Source organism: Leucoraja erinacea, chromosome 8, assembly GCF_028641065.1.
Source record: "Leucoraja erinacea ecotype New England chromosome 8, Leri_hhj_1, whole genome shotgun sequence".
Taxonomy (NCBI): Eukaryota; Metazoa; Chordata; class Chondrichthyes; order Rajiformes; family Rajidae; genus Leucoraja; species Leucoraja erinaceus.
Window position 1 is genome coordinate 12,271,143 of NC_073384.1, and position 23,287 is coordinate 12,294,429.

At 39.1% G+C, this 23,287-nt stretch overlaps 1 protein-coding gene across 4 annotated transcripts in view; it reads left to right on the forward strand.

Moving 5' to 3' along the window:
- The window catches only part of ralgapa2 (Ral GTPase activating protein catalytic subunit alpha 2), a 328,019-nt gene that overhangs the window by 67,822 nt on the left and 236,910 nt on the right, over nt 1-23,287 (forward strand). For 3 of the 4 annotated variants that reach the window (XM_055638985.1, XM_055638987.1, XM_055638988.1), the window contains exons 9-15: nt 1,874-2,073; nt 5,586-5,819; nt 15,676-15,855; nt 16,916-17,050; nt 19,159-19,307; nt 20,705-20,816; nt 22,585-22,822. In XM_055638985.1, coding sequence (XP_055494960.1) covers nt 1,874-2,073; nt 5,586-5,819; nt 15,676-15,855; nt 16,916-17,050; nt 19,159-19,307; nt 20,705-20,816; nt 22,585-22,822 — 1,248 coding nt within the window. The remainder of the gene's footprint in view (nt 1-1,873; nt 2,074-5,585; nt 5,820-15,675; nt 15,856-16,915; nt 17,051-19,158; nt 19,308-20,704; nt 20,817-22,584; nt 22,823-23,287) is intronic. The other variant, XM_055638986.1, reaches the window with a different exon arrangement.

The window sequence follows — 23,287 nt, forward strand, 5'->3', positions numbered from 1 at the left end:
TAATGGCATTTTGCTGTACATGGGATATCGTGTTTAGCAATTTATCGATAAGATGATGTCTCTAACGATGTTAAATATATTTGATACTGCAGTGAAATGCCAATTTAATACATTGCCATGGCTTCAAACTATAATCATCTCTCAAAACCAATATGCTAATACTTTGCATCAAATTCTCCCAGGACCAAATATATGTTTGCAGCAGTGAGCTAAACCCTGTAGTCTCCTATTTTGAAGGTCACGACATATTGCAGCAATACAACTATTGCCTGAGATTCAATCTCTTGTTTAGTGGATTTTGCCATTTTTATTGCTCTTTTTTTTGTTGATGTCTGTCTTGTTGAGGTGATCAAAAGTAAATGTGATGATCTATTGTTTGTTTATAAATGACCTAACTGAAATATTTGTAAAAACTGATTCCCCGTCAATTTCTAGGCTTGATGTAATGAAGCAGGTTGGCTAAACATTTGAATATAGAATGAACAGGCTGTTCTAAATTACTGCTTCAGGTTGGCTTCACTTGCTCTGCCTTGTGGAAACTCGGCCACCAAACCGGTTTTTGGCTTGTTTTTAAGCAAATAGAAAAATTTAAAAATAAGGTGATGTTTACATCACAGAGTAGAGATACCTGACCCAGCTAGTTCACACCAGTGCGTATTTTCTACTTTTCCATTGCAAATCTCATCACCATATCCTAGATCATTTGCCTTTTGGTTCATCTAGCCTCCCTTAAATACAGTTTGCCTTTACCCCACATATGTTAGCGAGTTTGCCTCTTTCACCACTCGGGCATGAAAGTGTTTGAGAATTTCATAGTGGATTTGTGAATGACCATGTTGTTTTCATGTCCCTTAGCTCCTGTCCCTCACGATATTTTGCCAGTCAAACCATTGCATGGCTTTTAAGAAATCTTTTTGGCAATCCTTTTTTTCCTGTTACATCATGTTCATTCTTTCTTGTTAAGTATTGTAGATTGATCTAGTAAATCTTCTTTATGTTGTTTGCTATTCCCTTTGATTTTACTGGACAAAAATGTTCTGTTGTCAACCCGCGTGGCAAGATATTTGTGCACTTTCACATCACTTTACCATGTCTCTGTCATCCTCAATGTCCTTGAATCCTTGGTACTTAACCTTCCAGCTGGTTTTATGATTGTTCCCAGATTTAACTGCTGTGGCATTGGCATCGTGCATTTAGCTGCCAAGTCTGTACATCTTGTCATTCCTCTCTGTATGTATCATTTCCCTCTTTTAAGATGGTCCTTCAGACCTATTCGTGATTGAGTTTTTACCATTTAGCCCAGCCTAATATCACCTTTTGTGACTCGGTATCAGATTTTCCTTGCCCAGTTTCCTGTTAAATGCCCTGGAACATTTGTTTTATAAATATAATTAGTTGTTGACGTTGCTTTTGTTCCCTGTTTTCTTGAAAACAACCCGCAAATCAACCTGACTTCCACATGGCCTACTGCCCTGTGCAGTGAAGTTGAAGGGACATAAAATATGCGGACCTCCTGGGTTCCTGATCAAAATATTTCCCCACCAACCCTGTTAACATCAAAGCCAGTATTTTGGTAGCGATCTCTGATCTTTAAGTGGGCATGACGTTTGGTGTAATTCCATTTGACCGACGTCAAGTAACTTAAAATAAAACAAAACCACAAGGGTTTATTATGGTAAATAGAGTGAATGTGGATTTAGTGATGTAATATAGAAATGATTTATTAAGGTTTAATCACCACACGGTTATTTTCATTTTCAAAAGTAGTCTTTCAATTCATGGATTGTAGTTTAGACATGTTTGGTTTTGTTTTTAGGTTCAGTCAAAAGCTAATAACGTTCAAATATATGATTCTCTTATTTATGCTCACCAGAAATTCCTCAAATGAGGCCAAGACCACTGTATATTAATATAACACGAAACAATGAAAGCATTTACAGCACACGGGACCAGTACTTGGCAGCTCGGGTGGCATTTATTAAGTGGCTTGTGACCTTTTTTCTGGAAAAGAAATACACTGCTTCAAGTCAAAACACTAAGAATGGTGGAGAAGTGCTGCCAAAAATTATCCAGGTATGTTTATATAAATTATGTTAAGTCAGGATCAACATTTTGATGATATATATCATCATCAACCATCATCCCCAGCCCTCCACCATCTGCCCCCCCCCCCCCCCCCCCCCCATATCTCACTGACCTCCTCTCCCCCTACCAACACTCACGGTCCCTCAGATCCACATCAGCCGGTCTCCTCTCCATCCACAAGTCCAACCTCCGCAGTTTTGGGGACAGAGCCTTCTCCAGGGCAGCTCCCAGGCTCTGGAACTCCCTCCCCCAACTGATCCGCAATTCCGTGTCCCTCACCATCTTCCAGTCCCGCCTCAAGACCCATCTCTTCACCTCTGCCTATCCTTAGCCCCACGTCCCCCTCCCTTTTCATCTGTGCATTAATTGCCTCATATTGTGTTTTGAATTGTATTATGTCTTTACTTTGTGTACTAGTCATGTCTCTACTATTTATTTCATTCCCCTTACATGTATTTCCTCTACCTGCTAATTTTTTGTAAGGTGTCCTTGAGACTCTTGAAAGGCACCCATAAATAAAATGTATTATTATTATTATTAACATGCATTCATTCATTTAATACATTTTGGTGGTGGAACTCTCAATACATTGCGTCATCTGAACAACAATTGCAAGGATGATTTCATATTTACCTGCCCAATGAAAGCCCACGGTTTGGTCATGTAACACGGCTCAATATACTTATCAAGTCCACAACTGGATCTATTCTGGATTTTTTCCCCCAATTTCAAGCTGAAGTGAGAAGGTGACAAGGAGGTGAGAAGCTGTCTAGCATTCAAGAGCTCATCATCAAACATAGATTGAAATTAGTGGCCTGAGCTGCCAGGTGATTACATTGGAAAGGAGTTGAGATGAAAACTGGATGAAGGCAGATTTGTGAGGTTTTAGGCTATACATTAAATAAGCAATTACACAAATTAGTGATTGTTGTTGATTGAACATAGAACAGTACAGAACGTGAACAGGGCCTTCGGCCACAATGTTTGTGCCAAACATGATGCCAAGACCATCACTGTGGAACTCCACTGGTCACAGACCTTCAACCTAAATATCGGCCTTCCATCATAGAAACATAGAAAATAGGTGCAGGAGTAGGCCATTCGGCCCTTCGAGCCTGCACCGCCATTCAATATGATCATGGCTGATCATCCAACTCAGTATCCTGTACCCGCCTTCTCTCCATACCCCCTGATCCCTTTAGCCACAAGGGCCACATCTAACTCCCTTTTAAATGTAGCCAATGAACTGGCCTCAACTACCTTCTGTGGCAGAGAATTCCAGAGATTCACCACTCTCTGTGTGAAAAATGTTTTTCCCATCACGGTCCTAAAAGATTTCCCCCTTATCCTTAAACTGTGACCCCTTGTTCTGGACTTCCTCAACATCGGGAACAATCTTCCTGCATCTAGCCTGTCCAACCCGTTAAGAATTTTGTAAGTTTCTATAAGATCCCCCCTCAATCTTCTAAATTCTAACGAGTACAAGCCGAGTCTATCCAGTCTTTCTTTATATGAAAGTACTGACATCCCAGGAATCAGTCTGGTGAATCTTCTCTGTACTCCCTCTATGGCAAGAATGTCTTTCCTAAGATTAGGAGACCAAAACTGTACGCAATACTCCAGGAGTGGTCTCACCAAGACGCTATACAACTGCAGTAGAACCTCCCTGCTTCTATACTCAAATCCTTTTGCTATGAATGCTAACTCTGTCTTCTATCAGTAAACCTGTTCCGAATCCACACACTAAGACACTATTAAACCCATGCATCTTAATCTTATGGATCAGCCTAAATTGGGGGACTTTTATCAAATACCTGACTGAAATCAATCTCTTTCATGACCTCCTGAGAAAACTTGATCAAGTTAGTAGGACACAACCTGCCATATACAAAGCCACGTTGACTGTCCTTAATTAACCCATTCTCTTTCAAATGGGAGTAATTTCTATCCTGAAGAATCCTCCCTCATAGTTTCTGTGATGGCAATTTCAAACTTTTCCAAGCTTCAGCTTTTCATTTCTGTTCCTACACAGGCAGGAGAAGTAGAACTTCCCCAGACGAGAACAAAAACTAATCCTCCAGTCATTCTTTCTAGTTTAATTGATTCTTTATTGAAGTAGTTGTACAGACAAAGAAATGAACATACCAGATTCTCTTTATTCATATACAAATTGGAGCTTTCCGTTCTTACTATCTGATCTGGTAAAAACTGCTCCAGTCTGATCTGGCCACTCCCTCTCCAGTAGATATATGTAACGTTCATCTACGTATCAAAAGCCCACCCCCAAGCATTCAAAATAATTTGGCAATAAATATCTAGAGAAAAGAATAAAATATGCCAACAGTAACTAGCCTAAGCATGAATGGCTCCTACAGTTTCTGTTCCACTGATGTGAGACTCACCAGCCCATATTCCCTGGATTTTATTGACTTCCCCTCTTAAACAAAGGAACAACATTAGCTACTATGTGTAGGAAAGAACTGCTGTCGCAGTCTGAAGGAGGGTGTCGACCCAAAACGTCACCCATTCCTTCTCTCCAGAGATGCTGCCTGTCCCGCTGAGTTACTCCAGCATTTTGTGTCTATCTTAACATTAGCTACTATCTAATCCACTAGGATCTATCTCGCCAGTGACTAGAGAAAATGCAAAGATCTTCATCAAGGCTCCTGCAATGTCTTTTCTTGCATCTCTCAATAACCTGGGATAAACTCCATCATGATTATGCATAATTAAATTTATATTTGCGTGTTACATTTGTACTAATGAAAAATCATTCTTTAAATCCAATCTAATCCTGAGCTTCCCGCACTGAGCCAGTCCCATTAATTATATTATGTTAGGCGGCATGGTGGTGCAGCGGTAGAGTTGCTGCCTTACAGTGCCAAGGACCCTGGTTCAATCCTGTCTATGGGTGCTGTCTGTGTGGTGTTTGTGCGTTCTCCCCATGACCAGCGTTGGTTTTCCCGGGAGCTGCAGTGTCCCCCCCCCCCACACTCCAAAGATGTACAGGTTTGTAGGTTAATTGGCTTAGTGTAATTGTAAATTGTCCCTAGTGTGTGTAGAATAGTGTTAATGTGCGGGGATCGCAGGTCAGTGCGGACTCGGTGGGCCGAAGGGCCTGTTTCCGCACTGTATGTCTCAACTAAACTAAACTTTATTGGAGCAAATACAAATTGTTAGCATAGAAAAACTCTAATTATCTACCATCCGACTCACTGGGCCCTGGTTCCCACATTTTCTTAAAACCGGTTCACTAGAAAATATATTTATCTACCGTGTAATATGTTAAAAATTGTGAAATATGTGCTGAAGTTTTATTCCGAATAACATCCAGAAAATCAGCTAGTCCTGCACAACCCATGTACCAAGTGTACCAGAAGAAGAGAGTTCTACAATATGGTATCTTCATGCATAGTTCAAGACTATTTTGTGTCTGAGGAGAAGGCATGCTCTATTTCCATTGCGTTAATTAAATTAAACTTTTTTTTAAACTTAATTAGCAGTCAGTGACTGCCAACCCATCAGGTCAAGAGAAAGCCACTGAATTGGAAACAAATGGATCCACTGAACAGGATCGATCTCACTCCAATAGCAGTACACTATCTGACAGAAGACTCAGTTGTTCCAGTACTTGTAGCATTGAAGAGGAACATCGGTCAGTTTATGATATGGTTCAGCGAGTACTACTTTCATCTCAAGCAAATGTGAATTTTATCAATGAAGTTTTTCACCAGGTAAGTGAATGTATTTAATAAATAGTAATTCCCAAAAATATGACTTACTATGTTCTTACTAAATTTTTTTAGAGTATCCAGTGTAATTTGAGAGCACCAACTACCATTTGTTGATGTTAAAGGCAGGTGACAAATGCACAGTTTGTGTTGCTTGCTTCCTTTATGGATTGGTCAGTTTTGTGTTCCATAGTTTGTTCATGATTTCCACAGTAATTTATTAAACAAGATATTAATTTTAACTTGTAGATCCGTTGTCCACGTCAGTCATTATTTGAATGGGTGCACTTTATAGATTATAATCAAAGTTTCAATTTCATTGTTTGGGGTTTTTTAAATGATGCATACTTGCGATGTCTGAGTTTTAACCAACATTTCAAGCTGCTTCAGGTTTCAGGTTGTTCTGCTGGAGATTGAGAGTGAGGATTGAAAAAGGGTCTGCGTGACTTTCAATGCTAGCAACGGACTGTTGAGAGGTCCTGGTGGATTGAGAATTATTTGTGTTTCTCAATGTGCTGAATTGGATGGAGACGTTCAGCATCATGATATATGAATGGAGGAACAGTGTTTAATTGCACTAACTGTGAGAGTAAGAGTGGATTTAAATGTAACAAAAACAAAATAATTTGCTACCTTCATGATATTGGAATGCAATTTCAGATGATTTAATCAAATTGATTTCTGGAAAGTTACGACTTATTAGGAGAAATTTGATTGACTAGGTTTGTATTCACTAGAATTTAGAATATTGAGAGAGAATCTAATTGACATTTGCCTTGATTGATGTACCGGATATGGACAGGATGTATCCCCTTGTTGGATTGTGTGCAAATACATTCGTTATTAATATGGATGGCTAGCCATAATCTTATTGAATAATGGAGCTGACGATGAACTAAATAACCTCTTCTTATTTCCTATATTTTTGTGACTTGAGTAATAAAAACACTTGTTTGGAGAACGTGGATAAGTGATTGTTCTGGCCAGGACCCTGAAACGCTGGGTTACTCCAGCACTTTGTGTCTCATTTGGTGAACCAGCTTCTCCAGTTCCTTAGGCCTGAGAGACATTAATGGACTAGTGTATGCGACGATAGTTAGACCCGCAAGGGAAGCTGTCACATCCAGCAAGACTGGCCTTAATGTGACCCTTATGCAACATGCTTGATTCTAAATGTACACTGGGATTCTACAAGCATGCAATAAATACCACAGCATGAAAGTAAAATATCATGCATGCTCGAAATAAAAATAAAATATAAAAAATACCAAATGTAGGATCAATTTAGATGTCTCTCGAGGCAGGGAAAGAATTAATGCATGAAGGCAATGATCTTTTAACAAAACCTAGTTTCATTCCACCAATCAAATTCATCCTAATTAATACAAATGATAAATGACACGGTGAAACATCCTTATAAAAGCACCAATTGGTGACATTTTACTCAATATTATCTGATGCATATTTTATATGGAACTATACATTTTTAAAGTTCTGTATAAGTTTACAATTTCTGCTAGCTTTTTTGGCTTTTACCCTTTCTGCAAATCTTAATTTCCACTCCTATTAATGCCAAATATCAGACTTGGTAAATTTAAGCTGAGGACAAATTGTTGGCCTATTCACCTTTGCAGTGATTGCAGACATTGGAGTTAATTGTCAACCTGGAAAACAAATGTCATTGCAGCTATAAGGAAAGGCATTAATGGACTAGTGTATTTGATGGGCCCCTTTCCTCGTTTATTTATTGATATTCTTCTACCAGTTACTGAATTCATAGTGAGCAGATAAAAATAGGGGACTGTGCAAATTAAATTGTGTTGCATGCTAGTCGATTTAAAAATGTCATGAATAAAATATAGTATCTGTTCTGAATACTAATTATTTAAATTGGGATAATATAGTCTACAAATATCTGCATAATAAATGTTGATTCACAGCTGGAGGTTAGATGATCTTTATGATGACTGAGCAATCTTGAACTGACATGGGTTCAAAATAAGTAGTTATAAGCCGTTTAGCACTGACATGAGAAATGTATTCATTCAAAGGGAGGTGAAGCTTTGACCTATCTAGGTTAAGTTTGCTTGGCTATGTCATTTATTGAATTCTAACATGATAAATAGGCCAAGTCAATAATCAAATTCTAACACATGATAATTTTCCTTTTGGGTAATGGAGGAATTAAGAAACATAGGGATATGGCAGAAAGGTGGTTTTGAAGATGATACTAAGCCTGGATTGTATTGAATGGCAGAGCAGGCTTGGGGGTCCAAATGACCTCCAGAACAAGGGGTCACAGTTTAAGGATAAGGGGGAAATCTTTTAGGACCAAGATGAGAAAAACATTTTTCACGCAGAGAGTGGTGAATCTCTGGAATTCTCTGCCACAGAAGGTAGTTGAGGCCAGTTTATTGGCTATATTTAAGAGGGAGTTAGATGTGGCCCTTGTGGCTAAAGGGATCAGGGGGGTATGGAGAGAAGGCAGGTACAGGATACTGAGTTGGATGATCATATTGAATGGCGGTGCAGGCTCGAAGGGCTGAATGGCCTACTGCTGCACCTATTTTCTATGTTTCTATGACCATCTTCTGGTCACGTTTCATATGTTTAGTACTGATATTTATAGTCGGAAGAATTTGTATTCTGCTGAATTGTAATCAATAAATTGGGGGCATTTTAGGATTGAACACATCGTCAACCTTGAATACAGTCCTGTCTGCATAAAATGGGAAAGTAACCATCTGTCAAGCAGATTTCATCAATAAAATGAACAGTGCTCATCTTCATTGCACTTATTAGGTCAGCGATGAAGGTGGGAAATAATGAAATTGAAAAAGCTTTCATCCTTCTGTGCCCTGATGGAAAATACTATTTTTTTTATAACCTGACGTGTTCTCAGCATATATTAACGGTACAAATGAGTTCAGTTCAGTTTAGTTTATTGTCACATGCACCGAGGTACAGTGAAAAGATTTTGTTGCATGCTATCCAATCAGCAGAAAGACAATACATGATTACAATCGAGCCATTTAAAGTGTATAGATTCATGATAAGGGACTAACATTTAGTGCAAGGAAAGCCAGCAAAGCTAGGAAAGTCCAAGGGTCACCAAAGAGGGAGATAGTAGCTCCGCATTGCTGTCTGGTTATACTGGCAGATGCAGTATAACGTGGATAAATGTGAGGTTATCCACTTTGGTGGCAAAAACAGGAAAGTAGACTATTATCTGAATGGTGGCTGATTAGGAAAAGGGGAGATGCAACGAGACCTGGGTGTCATGGTACACCAGTCATTGAAAGTAAGCAAGCAGGTGCAGTAGGCAGTGAAGAAAGCGAATGGTATGTTAGCCTTCATAGCAAAAGGATTTGAGTATAGGAGCAGGGAGGTTCTACTGCAGTTCTACAGGTTCTTGGTGAGACCACACCTGGAGTATTGCGTACAGTTTTGGTCTCCTAATGTGAGGAAATACATTCTTGCCATAGAGGAAGCACAGAGAAGGTTCACCAAACTGATTCCTGGGATGTCAGGACTTCCATATGAAGAAAGACTGGATAAACTCAGCTTGTACTCGCTAGAATTTAGAAGATTGAGGAGGATCTTATAGAAACTTACAAAATTCTTAAGGGGTTGGACAGGCTAGATGCAGGAAGATTGTTCCCGATGTTAGGGAAGTCCAGAGCAAGGGGTCACAGTTTAAGGATAAGGGGGAAATCTTTTAGGACTGAGATGAGGAAAACATTTTTCACACAGAGTGGTGAATCTCTGGAATTCTCTGCCACAGAAGGTAGTTGAGGCCAGTTCATTGGCTATATTTAAGAGGGAGTTAAATGTGGCCCTTGTGGCTAAAGGTATCAGGGGGTATGGAGAGAAGGCAGTTGGATGATCAGTTGGATGATCAGCCATGATCATTTTGAATGGCGGTGCAGGCTCGAAGGGCCGAATGGCCTACTCCTGCTCCTATTTTCTATGTTTCTAGTAGGATTATTCAGATGAGCAGCATTTCAGTGGAATCAAGTTACAACTTATTCAAAGTCTTGGAATTAAGGGTTTCTGCTGAAACTTTGTGTTTATTATAGTAAACGTATTTACATTTCTTCATCATAATCATACTTTATTAGCCAAGTATGTTTTGCAACATACGAGAAATTTGATTTGCCATACAGTCATACCAATAAAAAGCACCAAAACACACACAATACATTTTAACATAAACATGTACCACAGTGACTCCTCCACATTCCTCACTGTGATGGAACGTGGGAAAAAAAGTCAAACCTCCTGCGACTTTGGAGTTTCCCCAACATCAGTCTCTACCCGAGACTGCGAGCTCCTCGATGTTAAAATCAGCAGGTCGTAGTTGGAGCGTCGATCCCAGGCAGGGGATCGCAGACTCTGATGGTAAGTCCACGGCCCCGCGGTGAGGCTCAAAGCCAATCTCGAGCAAGGCCACCAGCTCCATGATGTTAGGTCACAGAGCGACCGGAGATACGATCCGGAAACCAAGCTTCCCCTGACCCCCCTCTTCCCCCTCACCCCCCCCCTCCCCCAAACCCCACAAAAAAACAAACCAGAGAACATTAACACATACGTTTTAAAACACACTGAGAATAACAAAAAAGACAGACAGACCGTTGGCAAGGCTGCTATAGCTGACGGCGCCACCCGGTGGAATATGAGTCTACAATTTAACGTAAATCTTCCAAAGCGAATTAGTGCTGGAATGATTGGATACTGCAATTGAATTATTAAAATACCATTCCTTTCACCATAGCCTTTTTATCTTTTGATGAGACTGGCAGAAAGTAATATGTGTTATAGGAAGGTTTAATCTTGATTCATTTTGTGTTCTTAAATTTCTTAAATATTTTATTCAAATCAAATAACTGCATTTTTGACAGGAATGACAAAATAGGTGAGCTCTGAATGAGTTATATAAATAAAGTAACATTTCTAGGATTAAACTAAGCAGCAGATTTAACTGCGTTTTTGTTTACCTCTGCTCGTCATGGACTGTGAAGAACTTTTCTATTGGTATTCCCATATTTTTCAGGAAGATTTAGGCAATGATTATTGATATTTTAAAACGGGTAGAGACAAAATTCTGGAGTAATTAGACTAATGTTTCGGGTTGAGACCCTTCTTTAGACTCATTGATATTATAATATTTTAATCTAGCTAACAAATTAAACATTATTGCACAATATGAAATTATTTTCAGAGATTCTGTGGTTGAGACTGGAAAATTAGGCGCAGGGCCCTGGGTTTTTTGGTGCTACAAGTTTGAAAATTGATTCCTGGATCATTTAGTTTTCCGGGTTGAATCATGCCACTCTGGAATCTTGACAGCACATTTTGTCAGAATTTCTGCTTCTGATGGTAACTGCGCCAGACATGCATATAATGCAACTCCTTCAAATCATTTGTGATATTGCCAGAACAAATTGTACCCTTTTGATCTACATTGAATGTGTCATTGGTCACTCGGCTTAAACCAGTTTTAAATAGTGGATACGTTATTTAAATGGTGACTCCATGAGCAGCTCCCTAGTTATTTATTTACTGACTCTCTTCCCCCACCCAATCCCTCCATATGGTAAACACCCAACCATTTTTTTTACTCCTTCAGATACTAATTCTTTGACAAAATTGGGTGAGATAATTAATGTGTGGAGGTAGCTGCATGTAAAAAAGATAATCGTGTGGGATGGAGAGGCTTGAGGTAACTTTTTAACATGGCAGGACACATCAGTGGTTAAAAAAGGCACATCTTGGTAGAGATGCGGAAATTAAATGTTGGATTCATGGGAAGTGGTCTTTGAGTGGAGGATGCTCCACAAACTGCGGAGCATCCTGGACAATACAGCTCACCCCCACCATAACCCACTGGTCAACTTGAGGAGTACCTTCAGCAACAGACTGGATCCACCCAGATGCAGGATAGAACGCCACAGGAGATCCTTCTTCCCTGTGGCTATCAAACTTTGCAACTCCTCCCCCCTTCTGTCGTGGGGTAGACTGAGACTGACTTCTCCCCTCCTTCCCCCCCTCCCCAATCTTTGCACATCACCCAAACCTTTTCACTCAACACTTTAACTTCATGTTTCATGTATTTTGTGTTCTGATGACTGTTGGCAGATCAATTTTCCGCCTGGGATAAATGAAGTTATATCGTATCGAAAAGGCAGGGAGGATTAACTACAATTGTGTACATCAGTTATGCCACATCCTGCGTACTGCATAAGGTTCTGGTCAACCAAGGACAGAGATGATTGCATTGGAGGATCGCCAATGAGATTTATAAACTTGCTTCTGGACTGGAAATTTGTAATTGTAAGGAAATAAATAAACTAGAGATGTATACTTTGACACAGAAGGCTGAGAGAAGATTGAGGGTGGCAGGGTGGCACAGTGGTAGGGGTTCTGCCTAATAGCACCAGACTCAGGTTCAATACTTTTAACCGGTGCTGTCTATATGGAGTTTATATGTTTCCCCCTGCGACCATGTGGGTTTTCTCCGAGTGCTCTGGATTCCTCCCACACTCCAAAGACGTGACAGAATTGGCTTCTGTCAGTGGTTCCTAGTGTGAAGGATAGAACTAGTGTATGTGTGATTGCTGGTCAGCGCGAACAAGTTAGGCCGATAGGGCCGGTTTCCATGCTGTATCTTTAAACTAAACTAAGATTTAATAGACATGCATGAAAGACCAAGATAAAATAAGTAGTAAGTACCAGGGTGCAAGGAATTAAAGCAGTTAATAGAAAAGTTACACGAGAAACAAATGAATTTTTTTTTTTTTTGCCTGGAGGGTGAAGTTATCTGAAGCTATCTTGAAAGGGTGGTACAGTTAGAAGCCCTTTTCAGAAATACATGGATGTATATTTGGAAGTGCTGTGATATGCAGGCCTGTGAATCTCTTGCTGGAAAATTGGATCAGCTGGATGGTTTTCTTGACCAGCATGGATATGATGATCTGAATGATTTCCTGTATCATATATTTTTGATGGGTCGTCGAGCACTACCTGATGATTGCAAACCCTTGTTCTGCTGTTCACCATTCCTTAGTGCCAATTGCACCACTGCACCTATAATAGCACTCAACCCCTGATTGGTCTTCACACAGCTGAAACACTCTTTTCCAGGAATCAAATCTTATCTCTCTCGATCCATGACAATTACAAACTGCCATCTCCCAAGTTCCGATCCCTGGGCCTCTTTCCAACACGGCATCATTTTACCCCCTGCCCCAATTCCAGAATTATCTGTTATCCTTTGGACACTGTGCCTCAGTGGTCAGACATTCCTGAATTTTTAAATGATAGCCCCACAACTTACTCTTACAAGTTCATGCGAGACTTTTTTAAAGTGACATCTCAGCACCCTCTGGTGGCGAAATTGCATGGAAATGATCAGCTTTACCGTCTGTTCCTTTGTGCATTAAGTTTGAAGATATCCTATTTCAATTGGTCAAAACCGACTATGGGAATAATCTTGTGTAAATTTATAATTAATGGGTTAACCTTATTAGAAAAGCTGTCTTCACAACCCCATGGAACAACAAAATACATTTAATTGAACCATAACCTCTTGTCATTTCTGAAAGGTCTTCATTTTCCCTAAAGCTAGCTAAAACCCGTTCTGAATTCACCTTATACGTTCCATATATTATCAAAGATTGGTTGAATGCTGTTTTTAAAACTTTGGTTCCAATGGATACGCCCCATCTTAGCTTTTATTTTATTTTTTGGCCCATGTGTGTTCACTTTTACTTCAGTGCTATTGTTACCATGCTTTTCAGGAAGTACTGTCTGTTTTTAAAAAACTACGTTCCAGACATAAATTATGCGATTTAAAGTAAAAATACTTGAGTGGCGTCAATCCACGCCTACATTCAGTTGGTTGTTCACTCCTCGGAGTCATGAAGCTGTTATAATCATTAAAATACCATATCCTATAATTACTTTTTCTTATTTTGGTATCTGAACTAGGATAAGCAATTACAAAACCATCTCCAGAGATATGGATGCATCTTTCTTGATGTTTTAGTTCCGTCATGAGGGAGTGTTGCATGTTCAGAAGTGCTGTTTTTTGATGAGTTGTTAACCCATTTATATGTTTCTCTCATATTAAGATGGTCATGAACTTAATTAGGGCAGTCACGGTGGCGCAGCGGTAGAGTTGCTGCCTTACAGCAAAATGCAGCGCCAGAGACCCGGGTTCGATCCCGATTACGGGTGCTGTCTGTATGAAGTTTGTACGTTCTCCCCGTGATCTCCGTGGGTTTTCTCCGAGATCTTCTGTTTCCTCCCACACTCCAAAGACGTACAGGTTTGTAGGTTAATTGGCTTGATAAAAATGTATAAATTGTCCAAGTTGGCGATATGCAGAGTACTGCCCCGCCGACTATAAAATTCAGAAGGTTCAGAAGGAACTACAGGTTGGTCATGGTGTCAGTACTTGTGCCTGAATCCTGATCACGGAACTGGTGATTTGGGCAAATATATGTAAAATTCTGTTTGTTAAAGAAAAGCTTAATAGTTATGTTAATTAGAAGACAAAAAAGATTGCACATTGGGCTAATTTGCAGTTTCAGCATCCCAGGTGTTATTCTGCCCTCTGGTGATGAATGCGTGGAGTATTCCCAATCTCCCTGAATGCATAGGTGACACCAGGTGCACTGAACTCCTCCCGCACACCAAAGCTGCAGCTGGGAGGTTAATTGGCTCCTTTAAATGATACCTAGTTGTAGGTGAGTGGCAGATCTAGGGTTGTTGCTTGATGTGAACGGGGGAATGATAAAACAAGATGAGTGTAAATGAATGCTAGATGGTTGGTTTGGACTTGGTGGGCCAAAAGACCTGTTTCCATGCTTTATAGCTTGATTCTATCTGTAACTCAAATTTCAAAGGCATATAGATAAATTGTTAAATTCACGATTTGTATAGACTTGAATATTGTTTTTAAATTCTGCAGTTTCAAAGCAGTACCATATATTTCTTACCTAGAGAATGAATTTCACTATTTTAATTCTATTAAAATGGAAAAAACCTTGACTGAGTATTTGCAAGAGAGATAAATCTATCTAGTCAATTATGGCCAAAATACCCAGAACCTTGTTGCACTTTCGTCAACTGAGTGTACCATTCACTTTGCAACAAATTGCCTGCAAAAAGCTCTTCTCCTTGATGTAAAATTCCTTCCACGTTGTGAAATGTCAAAGAAAACATTTCCGAATTACATTTTACAACAAAGTGCCTTATTCATTGCAGTTGTGTACAAATCCACCAGTGTATTTAGGAAACGATTCGGGAAAGTAAACGGTTCTACAAAGATGATTGTAACAACCAATCATGTGAAAAATTAATTCCACTGCATTTTTTTTTAATTTACTGCATTTGATTAAGTTTAGTTTGGAGATACAGCATGGGAACAGGCCTTTCAATGTTATCCTACTTTCTCATCCACTCCCTTCGCACTCCACATAATTTACAGTCAAATTGACCTACAATCCCACATGCCTTTAAGATGTGGGAGGAAACCAGAATACCCGGAGGAAATCCATGTAGTCACGGGGAGTACCTGCAAACTCCACGCAGACACGATCCAAAGTTGGGATTGAACCCTGGGTTCTGATGCTGTGTGGTGGCAGTTCTACCAGTTGCTCCACTGTGTCGTACTTCACATCGAGTATGGTCAAATAACACTGCTTTGTTACTTCTGCTATAGTTGGAATTTTTCAAAGTTACAGATTTAAATTGGCATTAAATATCGACTTACCACCTCCTTTGAAAATAACTCAACTGAGTCAAAAGAGATGGTTAGAGGAACTTGCACATCAATTTGTCTCTTTACCTTTAGGGGTTTTTGCTACCTTCTTGTGAAGCATCAGCAATAAAAAAAGTTGTGAGGGTTTATCGGAAATGGATCTTGCAAGAAAACAAACCTCCATTCATGGCAGAGCCAGAAATCATTGACACCGACGAAGATACAGTCGACCATTCGGAGCAGCATTCTTTAACACTGACAGATAAAGAAGAGGTAAACAAGTACGACTTTTCCACAAATGCTGTTGTCAGTTTTTCCAGATGCTCTCCTTTTATTTGCTGCAGCTTTCAGCACGTGCAGTCTCTTGTGCCCCCAAGAATTTTGAAAGACAGTACCTAGCTTGAATATTTTTGTTATTTTTCATGTGCTATAGTTTGCTTAACTGATAAGAGTAACCAAGTAAGTAACAGCATTGTTCTTGTATTTATATGCTTAAAGCATATGTGCGTCTGATTAAATCCAAACATTAAATAACATAAAAAGAATATTTTAAGGAGCAGCCGGAGGATTTGCTTTCAATTAAATTCAGATGTCCAGAAATGAGTATGCTCAGAGGATTTGTTTTAAGACATTGCTGGGTCCCTTGCGGAGAGCATACTCACCATTTTGTCATATTATGCTTAACCCATGTGTGCTTCTTGCTGATTGTTGATGGAAAGGTTTCTAATGAGTTGAAAAGTGCCAACATTTTGAACAAACATTACAACTTGCTGCAAAAATGAACTGTGAGAAAGTAAATTATTTTGCGTGTCGTTATGACTGACGGAAATGGGACAGCCATGATGTGCAAGTCTGGTTTATGCATTTCAAAGAGGATGCAGTCGATACTTAACAAAAAGGAAATAGCAATTATAGGCAAATGGCTTGATACCTTGTATTTAAGAAGAAACTGCAGATGCTGGAAAATCGAAGGTACACAAAAATGCTGGAGAAACTCAGCGGGTGCAGCATCATCTATGGAGCGAAGGAAATAGGCAACGTTTTGGGCCGAAACCCTTCTTCAGACTTGATACCTTATTGTGTACCACAGACATTTGATTCATGTTATTGTATTGCAGTTTTTGCATCGTAGAAATTATATGCAGTTATTTATGCATCAATAACAACGTTGATTGGTGTGTGATACATTGAAGGCTGATAGCTTTTAGACAGACATATTCTTTGGCTATCTGTTAGTTAGCATGCTATTGAGAAAAATGTGAAGAAAATACGTTCCAGTTATAAATTTGCAAATTTTAGCATTAATGTTAAATATTTGTTTCTGTTTTTAAAGTCCATTCAACACTCAAAACACAGACGCACATCCAGCTGGGGGAGAACATATTCATTTACAAATGCTATCAACCGTGGCTGTATATTTGAAGAGGAAAATGGAAATGTTCAGGCTGGTATTCAGTCAACATTGCAGGCGAGTTTTGGTCAAGTTCTTTAGCAAATTAATCAAATTTTGATCATCTGGATGTTCCCTGGTCTTTTTGGAAAAAAGTAACAGCAAAATGTAAACTATACTCTGTTTCTCCTCAAATTTTCTCTTGAAGCAGAGAAACGTATTGCCTCTTAATCCCTCGAAATTTGTAACATGTTTTGGATTGAAATGTTAATGCATAAGATGTTTATTTCCTATCTACCATTAAAGTACCCAGTGAGTTTCTGTTGCAAATCATGCAGTCTGCTGTGGCCATAACAGGTAGTTGCTAGTAGAGCCATTCTTGATTTCCGCAAAGATAATTTCATATTAGTCTTCCCTTCTCTGGAAGAACACCCAAATACTCATCTAACTAAGTAGAGTTTCAAAGTCTACAGAGAGATTTATGCCAGTTGGAAGAGTGGGCTGAAAGATGGCAGATGGAGTTTAATGCTGATAAGTGTGAGGTGCTACATCTTGGCAGGACAAATCAAAATAGGACGTACATGGTAAATGGTAGGGAATTGAAGAATGTAGGTGAACAGAGGGATCTGGGAATAACTGTGCACAGTTCCCTGAAAGTGGAATCTCATGTAGATAGGGTGGTAAAGAAAGCTTTTGGTGTGCTGGCCTTTATAAATCAGAGCATTGAGTATAGAAGTTGGGATGTAACTTTAAAATTGTACAAGGCATTGGTGAGGCCAATTCTGGAGTATGGTGTACAATTTTGGTCGCCTAATTATAGGAAGGATGTCAACAAAATAGAGAGAGTACAGAGGAGATTTACTAGAATGTTGCCTGGGTTTCAGCAACTAAGTTACAGAGAAAGGTTGAACAAGTTAGGGCTTTATTCTTTGGAGCGCAGAAGGTTAAGGGGGGACTTGATAGAGGTTTTTAAAATGATGAGAGGGATAGACAGAGTTGACGTGGAAAAGCTTTTCCCACTGAGAGTAGGGAAGATTCAAACAAGGGGACATGACATGAGAATTAAGGGATTGAAGTTTAGGGGTAACATGAGGGGGAACTTCTTTACTCAGAGAGTGGTAGCTGTGTGGAATGAGCTTCCAGTGAAGGTGGTGGAGGCAGGTTCGTTTTTATCATTTAAAAATAAATTGGATAGTTGTATGGATGGGAAGGGAATGGAGGGTTATGGTCTGAGCGCAGGTATATGGGACTAGGGGAGATTATGTGTTCGGCACGGACTAGAAGGGTCGAGATGGCCTGTTTCCGTGCTGTAATTGTTATATGGTTATTATATGGTAACTCTGCATTCTGCATTGCTGGAACAAGAGGCAGGTCACTGTTTCGGCTGACCAAACAAAAATCAAATTGGATTGATCCCAACATTTTGTCTATAGTCCTGCTTTTGTGCACATTTAGACACATAAATGTGAGAAATTCCCATTATTTTGGAAAGTGACATTAGATCTATAACATTCTCTGGGCACAATTTGTATTCTTTGCAAGCTTCTGGATGCTTCTGACAAATAACTTAAATCAAATTATTGACCCCTTTGGCAAGAGAAATAGGAACTTCTAGTACACACTTTTGATGCCTCTTGATTTTTTCGCTTGGATTTGGTGGTATTTCTCAGGTAAAACAGGCTAATGTGTCTGAAGATGAACATAAAATGCTGGAGTAACAGCAGGTCTGGCAACATCTCTGCAGAAAAGGAATAGGGACCCTTCTTCAGACTTAGAATCAGTCTGAAGAAGGGTCATGACCTGAAACGTCATCTATTCCTTTTCTCCAGAGATGCTGCCTGAGCCACTGAGTTACACCCGCATTTTGTGTCCATCTTCAATTCCTTCCTGCACCTAATGTCACTGAGCATTGAATGTCGCCACTATTTACTGTATTTTATATTAGATGTACAACATCTGTAATATTTTGTTAATATCCCTGTAATTGTTTAGCTGTTCAGTTCCAATGAAATATTCAGCTGATGGGGTATAGAATTACATTATTTGCGAGAGAGGATAATGGGATTTTTGTTTTTGTATAAATTGAAATGAAATGAAACAAGGTGTAGTCTATTTTATTGTGATTGTTATTGAGTTCATACAGTGGTCAAGAATGCACTGATGTTTATGTATACCAATTTTAATAGGTTTTTTTGACAAATTCTTCAAATGTATTCCTGTTGGAACCCTGCATTGATGTCTCAAAGATCCTAGATGAACAGATTGACGTGTGCAGGGCAGTCCTGAGTATTTATAGGCACATGATCATGGAATTAACCATGAGTAGAAAGACGTGGTGAGTATTCGCTTTGGTCTCTGCTATCTTAAATATTCCTTTATTTAAAATCTGCACAAGGTAATAATTTTCATTTAAATATTATTTGTGCCCTCAACTTGGCAGAAGCATCCCAAAGTCCTTTATAGAAACAACTTTGATTCTGAGGCAGTTGACCTCAAGAAATAGGTTTTTAATAACACATTAAAGGAGGAAGGTGAAGGGGGTGGGAGTAGGGAGGCTTTGAGAATTGTGTAGGTCTGCAGGACCTTGATGCCAGTTATAACACACCTAGCAGTGCTAGAACGATTGCAGATTGGTGTGAGCTATCCAAAACATTGCTGTAGGTGTTTTTACTTCAAACAAAGCTGATAGAGTTATGTGGACGTTAGCAGCAGGCAAACTGAAGCAGTGGGCAGTGATATGGAGATGGAAGTCAGTGGTCTTAAAGATGGAACCAATATTAAGTCCAAAGCTCATCTCAAGGTCAAATATGAACTCTCTAGTTCGATACTGGACTGCTTCCTTAGAGAAGGATGGAATCAAAGTTCAGGGATCAGAGTTGATAACAGGACTTAAAGTGATGTTGTCAGCCTTCATCCGATTAAATATTGGGAACTTTCTTTTCTTCTGGTACTTGATGTCAGACAAATGCTTCGACAATTTTAAATCTGATGGTCAGTCCACAGGCCGTGATGAAATAAACTTTGATGTCATCAGCACATGTAGAAGTTAATACATTATCCTTGGATAATAATGAATGTCAGGACCTATATTAATCAATTACTACTTTGCCACCTCTCTAGGCTCTCTCTATAGAAAGACTCGATTGCAGGCTCGAAGGGCCGAATGGCCTACTCCTGCACCTATTTTCTATGTTTCTAAAACTAATTATATTGTATCTTGTCCTTGAAAGTGTTTAAAAATACAATTATAACAATATGACCTGACAGTGAAAATTGCTGAATATAACTTGGCCATGGAATGGCACCAAATGTTGAGGCTGTGAAGGGTGATTAAGACAGAAGCTCCCAGTTTTAATGTTACTGGGTAGTTTGATCTCCCCTCTCTCCCCCCCCCCCCCCCCCCCCCCCCCCCCCCCCCCCCCCCCCCCTACCCGGGTTTGTTGTTCAGGCAGATACATTTCAAAGAAAATTATAAATGGTGTTTAAATCAAACAAAGTCATAGATTTGCTTTATCACACAATTTATGCATATTGGAAAGTTATTTTCATGTTGCAGATGATCTCAACGCTTATGTTGCTGTTCAGCAAATATTGCATCCACAATACAGACTGGCAATAGTTGAATGTTCCCATAATAGGAATCATCTTTGACATTTTAACCCTAGTGTATTGATTTAGACACATTGCACATCAACTTTTTTTTTTAATGATTCTTTTTTAAATTTTATATAGGGAACAACTTTTACGTGTTTTGCTCAAGATCACTGAAACAATTATGCAAAAGCAGCAGGATTTGCACAAACGGGATATTTTTGCAGAAAGTATGGCTGAACTACTTTTTCGGGTAAAATATCTCTATATCTCACTGAGAAGCTTTGTATACAATGAGTATAATAAGCAGTATGAATGTTGTAATAACCAATGTTGAAAATGCATATTGTCAGGCAGTATTTATAACAAGAGCATAGTTGTTCTTGATGCTTTTCCTCTCTAAAACTCTTTTCCCATCCCCTTTAGATCTGTGCATCTCGTAAGTATTCCCAGTTTTTGTTGTAAGGTAATCATTCTGAGACCTTAAACACTGTTTCTTTCCCTGTAGTTGTTGCTGGACTTGCTGTGTTTCCAGTTGACTATTTTCACTATTCTCTGTTTATATTTTGGGTTTCCACTATTCACAGTATTGTGTGTGTGCGCGTACGCACAAGCGTGCATTTTATAGTGAAAATGAATGATTATGAAACCATTTTTCAAGTTTCATCTTTTGAGTTATTATAGATGAAACTGGCAGGTCATTTGTGAGAGAAAAATAACTACAATTGACAGTTTATTTTAGCTTTTCAGCAGGCCATTTGTAGGTTGGACTTAAATATGCTTATATCAAGTTCAAGTTCGCATTTATTGTCACTTAACCAATTATGGTACAGTAACAATTTGAGTTACCATAAAGCCATACTAAGTGAAAAGCAACAATACACACAGTCGCATAAAATAAAATTTAACATAAACGTCCACCACAGTGGAATCAACATTCCTCACTGTGATGGAAGGCAATAAAGTTCAGTTATCTTCCTCCTTTGTTCTTTGTTCACCCGTGGTGGTCGGGGCCTTTGAACCCTCCGCAGTTTGCTGCTGCCGACGGTCCGATGTCCAAGCCTTCGCGTCGGGATGGTGGAAGGATCGGCGTATATATTATTCATGATATCCAATTAAGATTATACTTTGGGTTATATTTTGCATATCGAATGGAGGAATTTCCCCCAAATGCATGTGTCATCCCACATGGAGTACTTTTTAAATTAATCACATTGAACAATTATGTTTGTTTTCTCATAAGAAGAAACATTATCTCGCCATCTATCTTGAGAGGGGTCTTCAGGTTTCGGTCAAATCCTAGATATAAAAATGCGCCTTCTAAGAGAGCCTGTTCATTCCAGCAAATTATTCCAATTGGCATTCTCTGAATTACCTCCAATGTAACAACATACTTAAATAAAGAGATCAGAATGATGTACGTTACTCCAAATGTAGTCTTTCCCAGCATGCTCCATATAACCAGTTTCATATTCCGAGTTTTGTATTCGATTCTCGCAATGAATGATAAATGCTACTAATTTTCCTAATTACTGTACTTGACCATTGCAAGTTATGCCCTAGGACACACAAATATGCACCGCTGATCTCAGAAATCTCTCACCATTTAGATAATATGCTTTTTTTTAACTCTCCTCGTAAAATGGACAATTTCACATTTCCCCAGATCTTTCCCCACCAACTAATTCTAACTATATCCCTTTCTAACTTCCATGTCCTTCATGCAACTTGCTGTACTACCTATGAGTACAACACCATAAAATATTCACAGAAGAAATATGTGACCTTTGGATAATAATATCTTATTCATTGATTATTCTTGTACCTTTTTAACTGCTATTTGTGGCAAAAATGTAAAAAATCTTGATTTTGATGCATTGTTCTTGTTTACCTAAATTTTATTTCATGGTTAAAATTAGCTGCAAGTCCAAATGCAATGTTTCTGCACCTTTTAATTTCTATTATATTTGTTCTCGAGTCATTTGATTACATCTTAAACATTTTTCTTTTGTGTATTGCAGACCCTTATTGTTGCTTGGATCCGGGCTAATTTGAGTGTGTACATTTCAAGAGAGCTATGGGACGAACTACTGTCGGTGCTATCATCTCTGACCATGTGGAATGAACTGATCACTGAGTGGGCAAAGATCATGGATTCTCTCACTGTGGTGTTAGCAAGATGTGTTTATGGGTTAGATATGAATAATTTGCCACTGGATAAGCTGAGCGAACAAAAAGAGAAAAAACAACGAGGAAAAGGTAATGTAACTGATTAACATGATTTGTGGGAAGAGATATGAGAAATGAAACCCAGTGGTCAATTGTCATTCATCAGTATGCTTGACGAATGGTACTTGTTTAAATAAGATCCTGCTTATGTCATTGAATTGAACTGGGAGATGGTTGTTATCTCTGTATTTGTAGTAAACTTTATTTTCGATTCATGACTTAGTGCTTCTAAAGCATAAGGTCATAAATGATAGGAACAGAATTAGGCCATTTGGCCCATCAAGGCCATTTGGCCCATCCGCCATTCACTCATGACCGATCTAGCTCTCCCTCCTAACCCCATTCCTCCTGCCTTCTCCCCCCTTCTCCTTTCCCCTCCCTCCCAGCGGTTCCCGGCATCTGTAATGGTGCATTTTTGTTAGGTGAAATGTAAAATGGTGAAATTTATCAAATCTGATTCCAAATAAGCAGTTGGTATTTTTAATATTATAATAA